We start from the raw sequence: 22,777 nt of genomic DNA on the forward strand, positions 1-22,777 counted from the left end.
TCCAACTCTTTTTTACCCTCTGCGGTGCTTTTGTTCTGGCAACACTAGTCGATGGGATTCACTGTTATTTTTGCATTACACTTTGGTTTTTCTTCCATTCCACGTCGCTTCGTTGCGTGCGCGTTGATGTGATTTTTCGTGTTATGTGAAAAAAGCATAAAATACCTTAAATTTTACAAATTTATTTGTAAAATCTATACAAAAGTAAGAAAACTTGTCCGAGAATCGTTGTGTTTTCATAGTGTGTGCAAATTTGGCAAAATATTGCTCGAAATGAAAATTTTCTGTGTGGCTATGTGAAATGAGTGCTTGTGGAGCATTTGGTTCAAGAAGAAGAAGGAGGAAATGGGGCGCGGGCATTAATAAGTTTTACGAGTATTGGCTGTAACCGAAGCGACTAACCGGAGCTGAGTTTCGCTTCAAAAATTTCTGCTAACATGTTTGTTTTGTTTTAAATATCAAATTTGAAAGCTTTTCATTTTCCTTTTTTTGGGGGAAAAACAGTTTACATCAAAAATCACAAGACAACTTAAAAATTTTGCATTTTTTTGCCGTTTCTTCCTTCTTCCGCTTTGTTTCGTTTAGTTCAGTTTAGCTTTTGGTTTTTTTTTATTGCTCTCGATTGCATTCTCCTCGTTCGAATTGTGTTTCGTGGGTGTTTTTGTCGTTTCTTTATTTTTGTGCAATATAACGTTTTGTGTGTTTTGAGTTTACATTTCGCGGCTTGTGCGTGGATTTATGCCGCCTTCATCGCCGTTGATGTTTGAGCAGCACCACAGTCTTCGCCGGCCCGTGTCGTTGATACTTGCACTTTTTTTTTTTGCGAATTTCCGTTTTGAACAACTTTCGCTTTGTTGCTTTTTTGTGTCATTCACATTCGTTCGTAGTGTACTCATTGTGTTAACGGAAGGAATTTACCTGGAATTTGTGTGCAAATTGTTTTTGCTGTATAGCTATTTGAAAAGAATTAAATATTATTTGTTTTTTTGCAGTTCAAAAGAAATCAAAACAGAATAGAAAAAAACAAATAGGAACAGAAAAATCGTGACCGTTACTTTTGCGAAATTGTCGCAAAGGCGACAAAAAAATTTGTCGTCCAAACTTGCTCATCAATAAAACATTTTATTGTAACATAAAAAGGCAAAAAAAAGTAATAAACATAATAAAATCAAACCAAAATTTTTTACATAGAAATATTTGTAAAGAATAAAGGAAGAAAGTTTAGAATAGTGAAAAACTTGCAAAATAAATTTGCAATACACTTGTGACAAACGATCAATTAAAAACATTCAAATAAATATAAGCGAATTAAAAATACAAATATTCGAATAAAAATCATTTGCTTCTAAACACGTATTCGAGACAAATTAAAGGACTACATACCTAAAAGTGAAAAGGCACCTTTGTAGCCGTGAAGTGAAAAGGTATATTTGGCAGTTGACTGCCAAACATAGCCTATTAACGCAGGTCGTCTTGAAGGCTACCCAAGCAACTACCTGTCTTCAGATTTAACTACGAATTGTACCAAATATTAATCATAAAAGACGCAGCAACAACAAAGGAAGCGGTAAGTCGGCAAACATGATTAACTAGCATACATGTACTAATGTTATAGTCTTTGTTATTTAGTGTGTATGTATTATAAAAGTAAATATTCCTAAAAACTCTCAACTGTATACATCCTTTCTCCCAGTTGCCAAAGATTTGGAAATATTAGTTCGTGAATAAATTTGTATTTATGTAGATCTTTAAATGTCACCTAAATGGCGTACAAACATATTCGCTAATACTTACATTTTGTAAATAATAAATATATGTATGTATCATTTAAATTTGTTGCTAGAGTTTTGTTTAGTATTTTGCCAACTCCCGCTCATAAGGTTTGTTGTTGCCTTTTTGTATTTATAAATAACACATTCCTGAATTGTTCAATTGAAATTGCATGCGTTTGCATGTGTGTTCGTACATACATAATCTGATCATCCTTTCAATGCAGGAATTCTTATACCTGGTAGCCCGCTTAGTTGTTTGCCTGCCTGTATATTCGCTATTATTGTTGTTATTGATTTTAAACATTTGCCACTACCATCTTCTCGCCTATTCCCTTTTATCGAAGTCATTTTGTTTTGACTTTTGAATTTGTCAAAATAAAAAAAATTAAGAACACTTGTCACTTCACAAAGCAGTGGGAATGAGTTGTTATTATGAACAACTTATTAGTTATTGTGGGATTATTAATATAAAAATACTTCCATGGATGTAAATATGATATAAATTTAGAAGATATAAGTTTTTGTGTTTTAAAAGCGATTATAACTGAGTAAAAAATAAAATGGGCCGTGTTCAGTGTCAAACACCAAGCTCAATCGCATTTCTAGCATTTTAATCATTACTTACAATCTGTGTGTACATTCATATGTAAGTATGGTAAGAGTGTCTACGTCTAGCATATGCCTCGTAAAATAGCTATTAGTAACCTGTCTTCCGGGTGCCATGTTCCCAAAACACGTTACCTTGTGCCACATTAATTCTCTGCTATCAGTTATGCCTGGAATGCAGTTTGTTTTATTTGCCGCACGCAAAATAAATTGACAAGAAAGCATAAAAATTTAGCGCATAAAATTAAGTAGGGCAAAAATTGGAAACACCCCGTAGTTTGCTCACTATATTTACACAAAATAAATGTGAAGGAACATTATACACTCCTTCATCGTTTTATTTCAATTTTGTACTTAAGTGAACAAAGAAAAACAGTAAAATGTTGTATGACTAATTGTAATAATGAAATGGTGATGAGACGATTTATACATACAAATATGTATGTGTGTATGTTTGTAAGTGGCCACTCAATTCTGCCTTTGCGAAGCAATCGCAAGTGTTCTTTAAAACGCTATATTGGTGTATGTTTGTACATACGATTATATTAATAATACAATATTTTTGTTATTTGCCAAAAATGGCACAACGGCCGCCCACACACATTGGCTTCAAGGTGATGTTAATGATTTCAAAGGTACTTCTTTAGTTGTATTAGTCTTTCGATTGACATTTTAAATCGCTAAAATCAGTTTTGATGCTTGTAAAAGTTTATCACCGCTAATGGGAAACGCACGCTCAAATGTTTTGCTTATATCGACTTTATTGAACCAATGGACTGGTCAGCAAAAACACCTGTTGTATGTCAACAAACACCGAACAGCCACAGTGACAGCATATAATCTATTACAAAAAAATATATATTGCATAAATGTAAAAACATACCTATGTTCGTACACATTAACAATGAGGAAGCAAATTCAAAAAAGCTTTTGCTTTGTTTTGCTTATTTACTTCATGCGGTGATAAGCATTTGGAAGAGTTCATGTGCCCGGTATCAATTACTGAATTTTCTAACGACGTTCGACTACTCAAATGCTATTATAAGTGTGTATGACATCATTATTTAAGATTTTCACACAATTAGTTTCAACAATTGAATTTACTGTATACACATGTACATATTATTGTATATATGTATGTATGTACATATAAGCATACAAGTACCAGGGGAACAGAATATTTAAGAATTTGAGTAAATTTTTAAGTGAATATTTAAAGAACTATCAGTAATAAATTCGAACGACGTCAGTGATTTAGGAGACTTCTTTTAAATGTTGTTTACAAGATACTTCTGGCATGGTATGGGGCTATGTATACTATGTTCAAGAGCCTCTGAATGTTTTGATGAATTGGTTGATTCGACAGTTTCTTCAATCACCTGCAAGGACCTGGGCAATTGAAGTGTTGTATAGTTTTTGGACGCCTGGTTCCCAATAATTATTTTCCTGAGTAAAAACTTGAATGGGCCGAATAAACAACAGATGCCACATACATGTATTATCTTAATTTTTAAACCTTTAACAGGGCACGAAGCTTGTAAAACTTAAATATATACTAAATATACATATTCAGTCTCAGTTTTTGTTCTCCCAGTTCTCCCAAAAAGCTGGTCACTATAAGATATAGCTGACATACCAACTGAGTGATATGAATCAAATTCTTGTATGGAAAACTTTTTTATATGACAAGATATTTTTAAGAAATTTATTATGAATTATTATCCAAGACAATGTTGGGATATTAACAAATGTTCTAGATCAAACAACTTTAGCAAGTTGCTGCCATATCAAAATCGAGCTATTGCGTGGAATACTTTTTTATTTGAAAAGATAACTTCACATCTTTTTTGTTTTTGTATTATTTCTCGTATCACCTTCCTTATAATATTATTTTGTATTATTTGTATGTTTGTGTCAGCGCATGTATGTACGTATCCCTCGCAGTCCTTTTGGATCTATTTTAATTGCATTTGACTTTGATGTGTGTTTTTTTATTGGAACTGTTCTTTATTCAACAATTAGAGAACAACGATTAGTCCAATTACTTTAGTATTATTTAGTACAACGTTAGAAAGTGAAAAATGTAAAATTATTCCAAAAATAACAATAATAACACAAAGTGATATTTATATATTTTTATTCAATATTAATTATTTTTTTATTTAGTTTTTTCTTATATTTTTATTACTATGCAAAATGACTAGAGTATAATCAAAAGTCCATCGATTATGATCTATATTTTTTAAAATTATTTGTGAAATTGATTCCTGCTTGAACAATTGTTTGCATGTATCATTAGTTGTTTTGTTAGCTTTTGTAGTTAGTCCATTTCAAAACGATTCAAAATCATGTTAAGTAGCCATACTAGCGACAGCAAAAATACACTTTACCTCTCTTAACATCATGCTCCTCGTAAATCATAAGATATTGTCACTAACATACGATTGTTTGTATTTGTTCTCTTTTATTACTGCTTGCAATTCAAACAAAAATTACTACAATCAATAAAAAAAAACAATGTATATGAACACGCAACTCATTATGCAAACGCGAAATAAACAAAAACCCAAAACAAAAATTTTAACAAAAAAATTATAAAAAAAACTAAAAAATTGCCGCAAAATTTCCACAATTTTAATCCTGAAATCATCAAAAATAAAAAACAAAAACAAATTAAAATCCATAACAAAAATCATTATCAATTCCTCATTGTGCTCATCATATGTTTCACCTCAACTTACGCCAACTCTCGTCGATATTTGGGATTGTGTTTGTTGTTGTAAAAATAGGTCTTTTAAAGATCCTCCTATGTTCCTTCAAACGGGAGGGGGTGGGAAGGGAATACGCCCAAATCAACAGCATCAGCAGCAGCAGCAGCAACAACATCACCACCAGTCGCATCATCAATCGCACCACCAGTCGCATCATCCACACGCGCCACAACCGCAACAGCCGCAACCACAACAGCAGCAACAACAACAACCGCCGTCCGTACATCACGGTCATCAAGCGCCCCAGCAAACGCATTCCCACCACCCTCACCATCAGTCACACCAGCATTCCCATCAACAGCATCAGCAACATCAACAACAATCGCAGCAGCAGCAACAACAGCAACAGCAGCAGCAGCAACAGCAACCACATCACCATCCGCAGTTAGCCTACTATTCGTATCAATTAAGTCAGACACAGCCGCCACCACCCCCCGCCCAACATCCGCAAGCGCCCAATAATGCAACAGTCACGGCATCACAAATGGCCCCGTCACCACCCACACAGTCCAATACAGCTGGCGGTGCGTCGTCTGTGTCCGCAACTCAATCACACAGTATGGTGGGGGGCGGTGGTGCAGGTAGTATACCCGTCGGCGGCGGAGGTGTCAACGCTGGCAATAGTGCCAGCGCCACAAATATCGCCCGACAACATGCGGCGGCTGTCGCAGCGGCAGCTGCTGCCGCCAACAATGGCGCCAATATGCAACATTACGCGACTGGGACGGCGCTCATGCAACCGCCGGCGACGAGTACGACATTCATGACCTCCAACTACTTGCAACAGTATCATCAACAGACGGCGGCAGTAATCGCCGCTGCTGCAGCGGCTGCACAGTACAACAACAATGCCGCGGTAGCAGCAGCTGCAGCTGCAAATAATCATGGCGGACCGGGCGCCAGTACACAAGCTGCTACCACGCTGTACCAACAACAACAGCAGCAACATCATCAAGCGCTTCATCATCCACAGACAGCGCTGCATACACACTACTATCATACGGGCGCTGGTGCTGCACCAACGCCGCCACCACATCTACACCCACACCACCATCCACAACAACATCAGTTGCGTGGCGTACTAACAGCGCCACCACATCAACGGCAGCCACAAACCGCATATTTGTTGCCAGCAAATGCGATATTCGCCTTGCCGCCGGGTCCACTAACGGCTGCGCCGCGTACGTCACTGCTTGCCGCCGGCGCACATCAACAGGCAGGCAATGCTGGCGGTGGAATGCCTGTAACTCCGCTGCTGCAATCTGGTGCACGTGGTGCAGCTGGCGGTCCAACCGCGTACATTACTTCACCATTTTGCCAACCGCCGCTGCCGATGGGCGCAGCTGGGCTGACGCAACCCCAACCTTTGCTGGCGACACCGTCCGCCATGACACAGCAAGCATTGCAAACCTATGGACATTTAGCCGGCGCGGCTGCTTCTAACTCATCGTCGACGACATCTCTGACTGCTGGCGGCGGCGGCCTCGGTGGTAGTACAGTTGGCAGCGCGGTCGGCGGCAGTGGCATTGGGACTGGTGGCACAGAAATAGTCAAACCACGTAGACACGCTATACCCATAATACACCCGATCACACATGAGAATATATTGGACCCGAAGCCGCAGAAGAAAAGCACTGCGGTAGAAGCCAAGCCGTCGCCCACTGACATGGCGGCCGGTACACAGGAGAGCACAGCTAGCGGGAGTGACAAATCGATTACTGTTTCCATGGCAAAGACGCCAACAGTGACAGCCATTGTGATGACGAAGGATCCGCACAGCGATGGCGGCGCCACTACAGCAGCGGTGAGTGTTGCGGTGCAAAGCACTACGTCAAAGGAGAAAATCGATCAGCAAATGCAAACAGACGCGGTGCGTGATCGTGATCATAGCACAGTCAGGCATGTAAACGCATACGATGCGTCTGCGGCCGACACCTCTCCGGCCACTTCCCAAATTTCCGGTGATGAGGATACTGACAATTATGTTTATGGCGACTTGAAGACCGCTCGTGGCAACGATTCCATAGCCGATTCAAATGAGACAGCCATGTATTTGAATGAGGACGAGCGCCAGCTTGATTCGTGCGCAGAACAAACGGGAATGCACACTACAACTATTATACACAGCGTGACCGGCGACGACGGCGAAGACAGCAATTACGATGATGGTAAGTATTAGCAGGTTGAGTAATAAGCAAGCTACAGCATAAATTATTTTTAAATTTTTAGAGTCCACATCGCTGATGTTGGACATTGCAGAAAACGAGCTAGAAAATTCGGAATTAATAGATGTCTACGACGAAGCGCAAGACATACAACAGCAACATTTTACAGACAATGATATTGAGAGCCAGTATGCACTAGATCGACAAGAAGAATCGGATATTTCCGCTGTGACCTCTGCGACCACACTTAGTGGCGGCGAGGAGGACAACAACAAGTCTCATTTTAGCTTTCAGTCCGAGCAGACGTCTACAATGACGGTGACAGTTTATCCAGTACAGTCGGGTCAGCGCTCAAAATACGCAGAACTTCAAAGTAAGTATGCTGCACTTTTCAAACACACATGCACACACCCACAAATACACACACATATACATACATATCTACGTACATTCATATATCATGGTATATGTTTATGTGACTACCTGAATTTTTCTATTTTCTAATAAATTAAATTTCCGTTTTTAGCTGCAGACAACGACAACTTGCCCTCGAACACAGATACGGAGTTTATACCTGCCAACATGGCGAAGTTACAACTTAAGACTAGTAAATCAAATACTGCAACCACTACTGGCGTCACTTCTACGTCAACCATGGCCGGACCACCACCAGCTGCCGGTAAATCAACGACACAAAAGCATTCGCCCAACACTTCAGGTGCATCCTCATCAGCTACATCGACACCCACACACCATTCATACACACAGCCACAACAAATACAGCGACAACAGTATCAACAACAACAACATACACAGCAGCAGCAAACACAAAGAAAAACTGGCACCAACACATGCACAGTGGCGAATGTTCAATCCGTTGTAGGTGGCGGTGCTGGTGGTAGTAGTAGTCCATCAATAACCCAGAGCACCGCCACAGTTAAGGTGTTTCCAAAGAAGGGTCGCAAGGCGTCGAAGCGCGAAAAGAAGCTTAATAAACAGTGTGAGGTTAATAGCCAACGCGCGAATGCAGCAATACTAAGCAGCAGTAGCAACAGCAGCAGCAGCAACAATAACAATAACAATAACAGTAGTATTAGTAATAATAGCGGTGGTGGCGGTACCGGCACCGGCAGCGGCGTCGGCGTCGGCTTCGGTGGCAGTAGCAGCAGCAGTAGCAACAACAAAAGTATATTAAACAATGCCAATAATAATATTAATAATAATTTAGCAACTAAAAATATGACAACAACAATGGCAACGTCAACAACAACAACAACCCAAATCCCGACTGATATAATTAATGCAAATAGTTCTAGCGATAACGGTAATTTAAGAGAAACGACAACAACATCAAATTTACAACAACAGCAACATTCACATCAACACGCACTACAACAATGTAGCGGCAGTGTGACGAAAAGCGGGAGTCTGACACGAGACACACCAACGCCAACAAACACAAAAAGTAGGTGTAAAAAACAACAAAATTGATTAAATAGACATAATACAAACGAAAATGTTTTTTAGGCATATTCTTGATAAGAAAACGGTAACTGCAAGCCAAACACCTTACTTGCTTTCGTTGTCTTCAGCAAATATACTAAAATTTCGTAAATTTCGACAATTTTGTCCTTTATATTTTATAATTCAATAATGACATTTTTCTTGACGTAACCTCAAAATATCAACTATGATAATTTAACAATGCAAACATCATTTGTCCGTCTGTATTCACTGACCATAGAATGCTATTCCGAACTGTACTAAGCTGACCATATAAGATAAATAATAGAGGGATGCACCGCGACCAAAGGTCTATTGTGCCCTCAGACCATATGGAAACATATTTTAATCAAAAGCTTTCTGTATTACATAAACTCTAATGTTGTCATTCGTTTGTCGTTTTACACAAGGTGACTCCCTAACGGACATACATCAAGTGGCCGAACGTGCTTCGCCTGCGCCCACAACACAAGAACAACAACCAACGAAACAGCAAGTCGCAGCGCTGCTTGAAGCACCCGGACAACAATTGCAATTCCTGAACAGCTCGTCGTCAGCATGCGAAGATGAGGAGGAAATGAGCACACGCCTGCAAATGCAGTTGGAACAAGATGCTGCTGGAGCAGCGAACAATGTACAAGACATTCGGTTCGGCGATTTCGCCGAGGAGAAAGACCCACACAGTCCGGCATCGCCAACAACAAATGTGGCACAGCAACAGCAACAGCAACAAAAAATGCAGCAATCACAGCCTGCCGAAGCTAGTTCACCACAAAAAGATATGCCACATGTTAAAACAGTTTCTTCGAAGGATACTGTCGACTGTATGCTAAATGCCAGCACGACAACGCTCTTGAAACAGAACAGCGCACAGAATACACGTGTCGCCCAGAAAGCGCTAAACGCAAACAAAACCAATAGCAACACACCAGCGAGCGCGCCAGTTAGCGTTGTTTCTCCGCCAAAGCCGCGTAAATACACACTAGACGAACTGAAGGCGCTCTCAAAGTCCAGCGAGGCGCGTAAGCCGCCAATGGTGTCGTGTCAGCGCGGCGATTGCATCTCTCAATTATTCGTTTCGCGTCAGCAACATCATCATTTGGCACATCACGCACACAACATGTCTTCACTGGCGCTGCACCAGCATCTGCAGCAGCAGCAATATCAACACATGAACTTCAATGAATCGCTGGAATTAGTCAGCGGTAAGCGTGGACGCAGCGGTCAGACGAAGAAACATCACGATCACCAATCGGGCGGGGGCGCTTTGAGCGGTGTGCTTAGCGTGGCGGCCGCAGGCGTCAGCGGTGCTATGGTTGTGGGTGGCTTGGGCGGTGTTATGAGCGCTCAACAGCAGCGTAAAGTTGACTTTATACGCGTGCAGTTGTCGCTGAAGGAGGAGATAAAGCTGTCCGAATGTGAGAATGCTTGGCAGCCGGAAACATTGCGCAGCAAATCAAATAACGTTTCACCGTCGGGTGCCAACGATGACATCGATGCGGTGCTGAAGAAGGTACGCGGCGTGCTGAACAAGCTGACGCCAGACAACTTCGACGTGCTGCTCAAATCGATGACTTGCATCACCATGAATACACAGGAGAAAATGCAACAAGTAGGCATATATTGTTAAATAAACTTTATTTTCTTCGAAAGTTTCGATTTCATGAATTTAATTTGGAAATTATCGCTTCTCACCGAATAATTTCGGCTATTTCAAATTTTACAGTTTATTTTGGAAAAAAATCAATTTCGTAAATTTTGAAATTTAATTTCGAAATTGTCGAACTTTCGTTCAACGCCGACAAATTTCTGAAATGTTTTTACTTCGAAAATTTAAAAAATTAAAATTACTTTCGAAAATTAAATTTCGATATCGAAAATATTAAATTAATTAAAATTCAAAGACAAAGAAATTAGTGTTAATTTCGGGAATAGTATCCTAATTTAATTTCACAGATTTTCAATTTCATAAATTATTTTCGAAACTGTCGCACTTTTTCCGACAAATTTCGAAAATATTTAAATTTCGAAAAATTTTAAATTTGATTTTCGATAATATTAAATTGATTCCAAAGGCTTTCAATTTAAAATCTGATTTCGAAAATTTCGCACTTCTATTTTTTGCAGTATAAAAAGTAAGCTCAAACTTATCCATCAAAAAATGTTACTCAACATTGTACTTTCTTGTTTCACAGGTGATGCTGTTAATATTCGAAAAAACCGTTAGTGAACCAAATTTCGCGCCCACATACGCCAAATTCTGCAAAGTGCTTTTCCAAAGCAAAACCGAGAGCAAATCGCTCTTCTCGAGCCTACTGATCAACCGAATTCAACACGAATTCGAAACAAATGTGAACAATGCCGATGCGAAAAAGCTGAAATTGCAACCGCTAGTCGATAAGCTAGAGATTTGCGAAGATTCGAAAGAGCGGCTGGAACTACAGTCCGAATTGGAGGATCAAGAGTACCAATTTCGACGTCGTGCTTGGGGCACCGTACGTTTTATTGGCGAAATGTTTAAACAACAGTCACTAACCAATGATCGTGTGTTCATGTGCATCGAATCGCTACTGGAACACGGTTCCGAAGAGAAGCTAGAGTACATGTGTAAGTTACTCACCACTGTTGGACATCTACTGGAATCAGCCGATAATGCCAACAATGCGCGCATGGATAAAATCTTTCGCCGAATACAGGACATCATACATAAATCGCGCAGCAATAAGTCCGGCGCTGTGAGCAGCCATTTCAAGATTAGCAGTCGCGTGCGCTTCATGATGCAGGATGTCATGGACTTGCGCGGACGCACCTGGGATCATCAGCTTTCGCAAACACAACAACAACAGATGTCACAACAACAACAACAGCAGCAGCAAAACACACAGAAGCGTACAGCGATCGGTGCCAAACAGGATGAGAAAATGCAGAGTGGCATCGGTGGCGGCGGCGGCGGCAGCAACATGTACGATAAAAGCAATCGGCTAGGCAACTACGGCGGCAGCAGCAGCATCGGGGGTAACATGGGCGGTGGCGGCGGCAATCAGGGCAACCGACACTACTTTCAAAAATCACAAAAGTCACAGCAATTTATGCAACAGCACGAGCAACAGAAACTAAATATCGATCCGAACAAATTGAAATTCACCAGCGATGAGGTAACACAAAGCACACCGAAACTCGGCAACTCAATCAACTACCAATGGCGTTCGTCTGGACGCCAAACCACGACCAGCGGCAGCAGTAATACACCCGCCACATTGCTAAGCCTAAACACCAGTACGAATGCGTCGAACGGCAGCGGTTTCAAGCGTCAAATCGCCACGTTAAGCGGCGCAAACGCAACGACAATGTCACCAATGGCCAACAATCCATTTCAGGCGCTCGACAGACCGGAAAAGATGTACGAGCAAAGCACAAGTGAAGCCTCATCACCGCAGGAACCGAAAGACATACAATACGCTTTGGAAAACCTGGACTTGCAGGACTTGAGTAAAAATGAATGCCAAAAACTGCTCAACCGGCTGATCGAGGAGCTATTGGATGCGAGCAGCAGTCGCAGCAGTAATGCCAGCAATAGCTGGCAACAAGAGGCGGTCAACGAGTGGTGCCAACTCAATCGCCGCCAACATAAATCATTGCTCAACTATATATTCACCGACTATCTGCACTTGACAACCGTGAAGCGTGCGCAACGCAAAGCCTGCGCCGCCATCTTCGTACATTTGATGCGTTCCAAAGTGTGCGAACCGCAACTGTTCAATGTGGTCTACAAAGAGTTGGCCGACGAACTGCCCGATCTGCAGGTCGACGTGCCCAACCTCTGGACCTACGTATTCGAATTTATCGGTCCACTATTGCACGAACAACTCTTGCATTTCACTGACATTTGGCTGCAACAATGGTCGGCCGACGAACACTTCACGAAACGTTTCCTACATGCGCTCATCACCTACTTCACCACGGAATTTGGCGCCACTTACACGCGCGAACTCTGGAATAAGGTGTTCAAATTGGATCATGGCCAACAATTTATGAGCGATAATGCACAATGGCGCGAATTCATCAACACACATGGCTTTCAGTATATACACGATCGTACATACAAGCCACCACAGCAGCCGGCTACATCCACGTCGACACATCCCGCTGCCATAGTGGAGCAAGTGATGCGCATTGAGTATTTATTGAATGCGGTGAATGGCTGCGATCTAGCCATCGACTATATAAATACGAATGTGCACATAAACACACACTTTATACGCAGCCTTACGAAATTCCTCTGCTGTGATTATGCAACTGTGATGCCACCGTCGACTTCGGAACTAAGTAGTAGCACGAGCCGCTTACGTCAATTGGACACAGAACTGTTCAGATATAAGTGTATACCGTTGCTGAGACGTTGCCTAGACGGTCTCGAAACACATGAGCTGGCCTGCCTTGACGCCATCGTTGACGCGCTGCAACAAAATTACGACGCACCAACTGCCAATCAGCTGATATGTAGTGTATTCGATTTGATTTACGACAGCGAAGTGATACCGAAAGAATCCTTCGACAAGTGGTATCGTGCCGAGCAGCAAAGTGCCGCTAAAGAAGCGAATGTGTCGAACAGCAACGCGCTGTACTCAGCGGCGGTAGCTGGTCTAGCGACAGCCGCCAGCAAAGTGGGCAACAATGGCGGTGCGCGGCTGAATGAAGAGCTGCACGCTTATATGGAAAAACTGCTCTAGCGCCGTAGGCGCCAACTACGCACGGATAAGTATAAACAAAAACCACAACAACAGCAACAACAATACAGTAACGGCGAAGGAGTTGGTGGCAGTGGTGGCAACGTAGGCTTGGCTAAGAAGCAACGCAACTTTGCGACGCTGCTATTCCAGTGAAATGCAGCTAAGAGTGGCACAGAGAGAGCGAGAGGAGGGAGTGCGTTGGAGAGGAGTGCATTAAATCGAAGGAAATCATATTAAAATTAATTAGAACAAGTATAGCGAAAATTGCGTAGACACATTGGATCTTTGGATGTTGGGCTCATGTATTGTCGCCGCCAGCGTAGCACCTCTTCACAAAACCCCCATGCAACAATAATTAAAGAGCAGAAAAAGAAAAAGAAAACACACAAAAACAAAAACATATAAAATTTAGCACTGTATATATATGAAAACTGCATATTTTTAGCTGGATAAACGAAAGACATTAGAAATGCAACAGCAACCAAACACAACAAACAAACAAAAATCATAGGCAAAAACTAATACTAAAAACAAAAACATAAAAAAAACAACATGAAAGAAATGAAAAAGCAAAATAACAAAAACTAAAAATTCAAAATAAACTACTATATTAGCGTGTGTATGTGTGTCTGCGTGTGTACATATTAGCATGTAAGATATTTAACGAGTAACTTTTGAAAAGTTTTCGGTAAACAAAAACACAAAAAAAAAAACAAAAAAAACATACAATCCACAACTATTTGGTCTCAAAGGCGTATTTCAAAAATCGTCTCCCTAACATTTTTTATGTTTTCTTTTACTAACATTTTACAATTTGACAAAATCAAATTTAATGCGCCAATACTGGTCTTTGGCCACACCCCTTAATTTTATTTTAATTGCTTTCCTCATTTTTGTTTTGGAAACTCCAAAGAGTATTAAAAAGAAATCTCACTTTTTTGTTGCAAGTGAAAAATGAAAAACTGACGCTTACACTTATACATACATACATAATATTTTTGTAGTACAATTAGTTTAAAAAAAAAATCACAGAACTGTAAATTAAATATTTAAAACTTATAATTTTTGCATCATAGCAGTTAGTACACTTGAATCTCTGAGCAAAATTGCAAGGCAAGTGTAAGAATGAACCATTCAATGGCGGTGACAAGCAGAAGGCACATCAAAATAACTGCGTAACGTTACGTTATGACGTAAACGTAAGCAAAAGCGTCAAATCTACACGTATTGGCAAGTGATTTCTGCGCGTACCGTTACAAATCATTCCTATTTTCGTATATATACCCAAATATATATACATATATGTAAATGCTTAAGCAAATATCGCAACTTTAAAGATATGCATACTCACACGCACATTATTTATTTATCATTTATTTATCATCATATCATACTCATTGCCGTCTGTCGTACTCGCTGTCTTGTCTTGCCTTAAATTACTTTTCATTGACGCCTGTCACTGGTCCCGGTTCAGGTCTGGGTACAGGCTCAAAACACTCACATATTTACATATTGAGCCATTCCATTGCCACACACTCTAACCGCAATCATATGCAAACGAAGCTATTTGTGTACTTCCTTTTTAGTGCATTTTCGTATTAGTTTTGGTACTCGTTTTTTTACCGTTAAGGTATACTAATGCTAAAAATTCTTCATATCACACACACACACATACAATCGTTTATTCCATATGTATGTATAAAATCGCATATTACATTTGAGTGGTGCAACACAAATTTCATGCAGTAAATTTAAGTATTTTTTTGTTTTTGTTTATATAATATTTTTTGTTTAAGAAAATTTTATGTTTTTAACTTACTCGTCGATGTCGAGTAAGTATGTTGAAACTATTTGTCTGAATTCTGTGATCGGAATTATTATTTTAATTTTAAACAAAAACGAAATTAATCAAATGTCATACACACACACATACAAATATACATATATACCACTTATATAAATGTACTATATATAACCGTTATAATTCATAATACAAAATTGGCTATGTTTCGTGTAATTGTTGAATGAAGTACAGTAGCGTGAAGTTGACGAAATTTATAAGATGAAGTTCAGAACACATTAAGCCCCCGCTCCCCCACATCCATACCCCCTCCACACACACACGCACACTAACAATGAATGCACCGTATGAAAAACAATAACACTGGAAATGAAAAATTCCGCAAATTACAAAAGCGCATACAGAAATTCCAAAGGATTGTTGTAACTTTTGTTTTCAAACTCAATGAAAAATACAAAATGTTGTAAAACGTTCGATGATAAAAATGTTTCAAATAAAAACAAATAAAAAAACACAAAATAAACCAAAATTTACTAATTTCATATAAAAGCATATAGGAATTTTCGAGTGGCTGAGCATTGTGCTTTTAGAATGAACCGTATTAAATTAGAGCAGTATAAAAATATAATATGTACCCTGTGCGCTTCAAGCCGCCTTTATTTATTTTCTATGTAAAACATAAGCTACATACATTTATACGTATATAAACAGAAATATGTATAATTCAATATTTTACGCTGTTATTTTATTATTTTTTATTTTTGTATAAAGATTTTTTATAGCTACTAACGGCATAGTCTACATATTCAAGTATAAAAATAAAAGCGTTATAAATACATAATAATTGTCTCTGAACGCGTTTCAGCAAGACAAGCATAAAATACGAACAACAAAATTTCGCAATTTTTTCATAAATATTTTTTAAGTAGCTCTCAATTTTAGGTATGATTTAATTACAAAGTGTATAACAAATACAAAATCTAAATGATATAACTAATTGCTGACAATTATTTAGAAAACAACTAATGAATGTAAGAAATTTATGAATTTTTATGAATTAAAAACTAAAAAAAAAATCAGCTGCATATTTAAGGTTAACGAAATTGTAAGGCTTCATATTTTTATATTAAAATATTTTTTGAAACTATTTTAATTTTTTTTAATTTTTACTAATTATTTTTTGTTTAATTTCATTACCATTTAAGTTATATTAATTAATTTTTCTTTATTTTATTATTTTTATTTTATCTTTTATTCTTTTTATTTTACTATTTTATTTTATTTAATATTTTATTTTATTTAATATTTTATTTTAATTAATTTATTTTTTATTTCATATTTTTATTTTTTATTTCTAATATTATTTTTTATGATTTTATTAATTTCATATTTTCAGTTTAATAGAAAAGTGTAACAAATTTCAACAACTTTATCTTGGCATAAAAGTAAAAAATGACAAAAAGGAAAAACTTCTAATAATAAAAAATGAAATTAAATGATTTTAGTTATACAAATTTCGAATAACTTCTAATTACTGTTAGCATTTGTTTCCATTCAGTTATTAATTTTTATAAATTTTTATTTTGCTTGTTTTTTTGCTCACTTTTAATAACTTTTAATTTTTTTATTTATTTATTCTTTAGTTATTTTATTTTTAACAATTTAAATATTTTTATTCTTCTTCAATTATTTTTTATTTTCTTTATACTTAAAGAGTATAATTTATTAACTTTTGTTTTAGTGGTTTTTTTATTTTATTATTTTTATTTATATTTTATTTATATATTATTATTATTATTAATTTTTGTACAATTAATTAATTAATGATTTTTTTTTAATTTTTGTTTAAATATTTTTTATTTGTTTTTTTTTTAATATTTTTAATTTTTTTTTAATATCTTTTATTTTTTTTTTTAATATTTTTTATTTGTTTTTTTTTATACTTTTTATTTGTTTTTTTTATATTTTTTTCTCATTTTTTTAGTTAATTTGATTTTTTCATATTCTTTTAATTATTATACAATGTGTGTATAGAATTTTAAGTATAATATTTTTTTATATTTGATCTAATTTATAAATTATATTTTTATTTAGTACTCATAATTGTTTGTTATGTTTGCTAAATGTTAAAACTATAATAATATAATATTAAATCGTGAATAATAAAATTGATAAAGTTTTTATAAATATTTTTTGTTTAAATTTTTTACATAAATATTTTTTATTAAATACATACATACATATGATATTTTACATATTTTTTGGTTTGATTTTAATATGATTTAAAAATTAAATTATATAATTTTTTTTGATAAACAATTGCATTATTTTTGTTCTATAAATTTTTTTTTTTGATTTTGTTTTTAAAAATTAATTTTTCCATTATTTTTATTATATTTTTTATACATTATGCCAAATTTTTTTAAATATTATTTTTTGTAAATTATTCTTTTAAATTTTTTTTATAAATTATTATAATTTTTTTTTTTATAAATTATAAATTTTTTTTATAAATTATAATTTTTTTTTTTATAAATTATAATTTTTTTTTAATTATAAATTTTTTTTATAAATTACTTTTTATTGCCTTTATTTTATAAATTGTTTACCATAATTATTTTTAATTAGTATGTTTATTTTTATTTTTTTCTGTGAATTTTCATTCATTTATTTTTATTTTTTATATTTTAATACTTGTTATGTATATACATATATTAATATACATACATATGTATGTACATATGTACATATATCCTTTTAATTTCTCTTAATTCTGTTTTCTTCTGTTGTTTACACATATTTGTTTTGTGTTTTTATAAAATGTGCTATTTTTAATATTTGTTTGATTGTCTTTTTCCAATTTTTTTCTTTTAATTTATGCCTTAAATAATTTTCTCCGAAATAACCGAAATTTTTAAATTAAATTAAATTAATACTTTTAACGCAAAAATTTTCAAGTTTTCAAATGCTTTCTTCAATCTTTTTTTTTCATTTAAAGTAATTAACTTCATTATAATAAAACACAATATAATTAATTCAAATTAAAGCATTAACTAAAAAAATTAATTTAATTATAAAAATTAATTATTTAAAATTAATTATTATTTTTTTATTAATTCAACTTTTTTACTTTCCTTTTCTATTATTCGAAATTGTTTATGTTTTTTTGAATATCATATTCCTTACATAAATTTTGCTCATTAAAATATAATTTTTATTTATTCAAATGTAATTTTGTTAGTCTTAAAAATGCAGCATGAACTTCTTTTTTTTTTTATAAAAAAAAATAAGAAATGTGTAAAACAAATTAAAAACAAAAAGCTAAGAATATAATATAGAATGAGAAAGAAAATCATAAACCTAGGCTTATGAAACATTTACATGTAAACGTATTCAAATATAAATGCCGATTATTAAATGGAATTTCAAGCGGAGAAGACGTTAGTAATCAGCAGCCAATATTATATGAAAAGGCTAAAAAATATAAAATATTAAAATCAAATGAAACATAAAAGAGCTACCAAATAGCTATAGGTACTATGTGAAACCACAAAATAACAACAAACAAATAAACAAAACATTTACATACCTACTAAAAATAGTACTAACAAATGAGATGAAAAAAGAATTAAAGAATTAAACGCGTCAAACACACACACATATATAATCCAATTCATCAAACCGATATCCTCGTAATAAAAATAACACCACACTGAAAAAGAAATAAAGATAAAATTCATAAAACTAAATAATTGAAGGCATAAAGAAAAGGCATAAGAAGTAAATGCAAATAGCAAATAGCCGGAAAGCCCGAAAGCTTGACATGTTTCAATATACTAAGTAACGAAGATTGTTAGAGACAGCATGTCGCAAGCGCAGAAGCATTATGACTTTAAATAAGACAATTAAAATTAAAATAAAAACAACATAAACAACAATGAAGCGTGCATACACTACGACATATTTCCTCCACGAATATGTACGAGTACTTGTGCGCCCATAGTATAATGGATTAAACAAAACGAAAATACGCTGTGTTTTATTTTCAATTATATACTACACGATAGTGTACTTCATTAGTTAGGTTGTTGGCATTGAGGAAATAAAAATGTCTCGAAATTGCGTGGAGGAATGACCGCATGAATGGTGCGCTAATCTGGCTGCTTTATGCTTAGGAATTAACACATATTTCTGTAGCATTTTTTGTCCACTTAAATTTGTTTGTGGTGTTGGGCGCGATAAGAAAAATTGTAGCTAAAAATACTAATTTTTCTATTTTCTTTTTACATAACAGTAAGCATACCGCAAGGCATAGCATCATAATTTACTCATTCGTCAATTGTTTCGAAGATGGAGCGACGTGGCCGCATACCGGTAGCGCGTTTTCGCACGCAGGAGGGCAAAACGCGCAGTCGTAGTCGTGTACGTGATCCCGATTACAATGAGCAGGATCCCGAGACTGATCTCTTCACTTTGCTGGAAGACAATATTGCGCTGAAGGAGGAGAATAAAGCGCTGAAGATCGAAATTGAAGATGGTAAGTTGGAGGGAAGAATATAAATTTGAAATAGAATTTAAATTAAAATAAAAAAAAGAGTTTTTAAATAAATATAAAGTTATAATATGCATATTAGGGTGGTAAAGTGCCAAAGTTAACGGTTCTTCTTGTTTCCTCTGTATTTATGTTAATTTGAACTAAATCGATATTAGTTTTTATTTGTTGACTTACCCTAAGGTATATACATATAGTTAATAATATATAATTAAAAGAAGAAAAAAAAAATAAAATAAAATAAAAAAAAATAAAATAAAATAAATAAAATAAAATAAAAAAAATAAAAAATAAAATGCTGCCAAAAATTCTGACCACTTTATTTTAATACATTTCATGCGTTTGTAAATTTTCCCTGCAGGCAAAAGGGCGCAAAATGAGCTGGAGTCGGAGAAGACAAAAATTCTCGATGACTTATCCGCTTTGAAGAAACAACAACTCGACAATGAAACACAATTAAAAGAGTTGACCATCAAGTTGAATAAAATGAGCACTGAACGCAACGCTTTGGATAAGTTGCATAAGATGAAGATCGAAAAGATCAGCAGGTAAGAACAAATCAAACTACTTTTATAACAGTAAATTAAAACAAATGCCTTTCCTCATACCACCAGCTTGGAGCAGGAGTTGCAAACATTGCAGGAAAAGCAAAAACTGTTAGCGGCAACACCACCAACCACACCGCGTACGACGCTTTTGCATGCCACACCCTTAGCTTCAGCCAGTTTGAGCAGCAAATTGCTGAAAATCATACCTACGTTGGGCAGCAATGAAATGGAGAGCATCGTAGATGTGGAACCCACGGCAGCCTTGCCCATTACAAGCGAACTAGTCGAGCGTTTGGTCGACGAATTTCAAACATTGAAGAACTCAATGAATGCGGTTGAGCTGCAGCTCTATGAAGCCAATGAGAAAATAGCCGAGTTGCTGGAAAATGTGAGTGCCAAGTAAAATTTAAGCAAAAAATAATAATAAAAAACCAAATAATATTTATTATAAAAAAAATTTGCTTTGCAGCAACACCATTTGGAGGAGGAGAACGAAACCATGCGCACGGAAAACACGAATCTGACCAAAGTTGCCAAACTGTTGACGGACAACATGAAAGAAAGCGTTGAAACAAGCAAAAAGTATGAATAAACAATTTTAATCTAATATTGCAGAATTATTAATTATATACATATGTATATTTTTTTTAAACCAGAATGGAAGCAGCGCTCATCAAATTGAAGCAGCGCAACGATGAACTAAATGCGCGCGCACGCGATCTAACCGATGGCCAGCCAGCGCCAAGTCCTTCACCGACAACGGAAAAGGTGAATGAGGAAATCGAACAAATCAAAGAGGAAGTCGAAAATCAAAATCGCGACCATAATGAACGCATTGTCGAAATGGTAAGTGGGGGCTGAAATAAATAAACAAAATTTTTTTTTTCTATACAGACTAAAGGTTCTGAAAATATAATTTTTTATAGGAACATTTATAGCATAATGTGCTATAATATTTTGTGTATACATATATGTATATAAACAAAAGTTTTTTTGTACAGACTAAAGATTCTAATATTAAATCTTTTTATTGGAACATTTATAGCATAATGTGCTATAATATTTTGTGTATATATACATAAAAATAAAAGTTTTTTTGTGTACGGACTAAAAATTCTTTGATAAAAGTTTTTTATAGGAACATTTATAGCATAATAAATGTGCTATAATTTTTTATAGCAAATTTAGAATTTGAATTGGAATTTTCTAAACATATATGCATATGTATTTTGTATATACATATACCTATACAATTTACATCTATCTATTTACTTTAGAATTAAGCAAAAAAATTATATAGTATATCTATAAACCAATAATTAATTAAATCCGCTATATTTAGGGTTTGAAAAGGGTCTCTGGCTTCTTTCATAATATATTTAGAAGCTCTTAAGCTTAAAAGCGTGCGGCACAAATATCGAAACTTTTTCAAATCAAAACAGCACACATACAGAGGGCATACATACATAGGTGTAATGGCGTACGGAGTATGCTTTGGTGGAGGTGAAAAGCGAATCACATTCTTGTTGAACCATAGCACTACAACAAAAATACATATACCAAGAGTGTAAGAACGAAACGTTGACAGTGCGCTTTTAACAGTTGCTGCTATTTTAATAGAGCCGCATTCTATTTCTTACTGCATGAACAGGAAATTGTTTGTTATATGTGCATTTTGTGCTGTGCGCGGGGAATTTAACTAGTGAAGCTCATCTATTTTAAGCTTTACTTTCTAGGTAGATGTTCGTGCAGTCTGGGGCTGTTTAATGTTACAGCCAAGCGAGCGCATGTTTTTGTTGTATTCTAAACTTAATCATTAAGGTACAATTCGTGGGCTATCAAGCATATGCTGGCTTAAATTGGAGATGAAGAGTTTTAACATTTGCTCTAATAAAATTTTGCCAAAAGCGAGCGAAATATTTTGTGTTAATAATGCTTGATTGCCATGCTGCCTGTATAAAATAAAGCTTTACTTGACTACTTTGTGTGCGAATCGTTGCATGCCCAGCTAACCTTATGGACCGACCCCGTCGAAACAGCACAGTTCCAGCGCCGTTGGTTGACTTCAATGACAACTTATCTAAACCTTGCCACCCCAACGGGGACTAAATAACCGTTACATTAACAATTACCTTTGGTACATTTCGAACTTATGTATTTGGCGTCGAAATTTGATCTGACAGCATAATATGATCAATAACTTATATCATATGACCTATAAATTAGGCTTCTAGAGCAACAACCTCCTCGGCAGGAAAACGTCTTAAGGGGCTATACCAGTGTAACACATGAAAAATTAGTAGATTTTCGTGAACTAAAAAAAAAAAAA

At 35.8% G+C, this 22,777-nt stretch overlaps 1 protein-coding gene across 12 annotated transcripts in view; it reads left to right on the plus strand.

Annotated features, from left to right (window-relative positions):
* LOC105226369 (shootin-1) overlaps positions 1 to 22,777 on the plus strand; it is a 49,929-nt gene continuing 27,152 nt past the window's right edge. For 2 of the 12 annotated variants that reach the window (XM_049448965.1, XM_049448968.1), the window contains exons 1-7: positions 54 to 204; positions 993 to 1,567; positions 19,643 to 19,885; positions 20,262 to 20,448; positions 20,515 to 20,836; positions 20,918 to 21,030; positions 21,105 to 21,294. In XM_049448965.1, coding sequence (XP_049304922.1) covers positions 19,699 to 19,885; positions 20,262 to 20,448; positions 20,515 to 20,836; positions 20,918 to 21,030; positions 21,105 to 21,294 — 999 coding nt within the window. In that variant the 5' untranslated portion in view covers positions 54 to 204; positions 993 to 1,567; positions 19,643 to 19,698. The other 10 variants (XM_049448967.1, XM_049448960.1, XM_049448962.1 and 7 more) reach the window with 10 other exon arrangements.

The sequence above is a fragment of the Bactrocera dorsalis genome, chromosome 2, assembly GCF_023373825.1.
Source record: "Bactrocera dorsalis isolate Fly_Bdor chromosome 2, ASM2337382v1, whole genome shotgun sequence".
NCBI classification, from domain to species: Eukaryota; Metazoa; Arthropoda; class Insecta; order Diptera; family Tephritidae; genus Bactrocera; species Bactrocera dorsalis.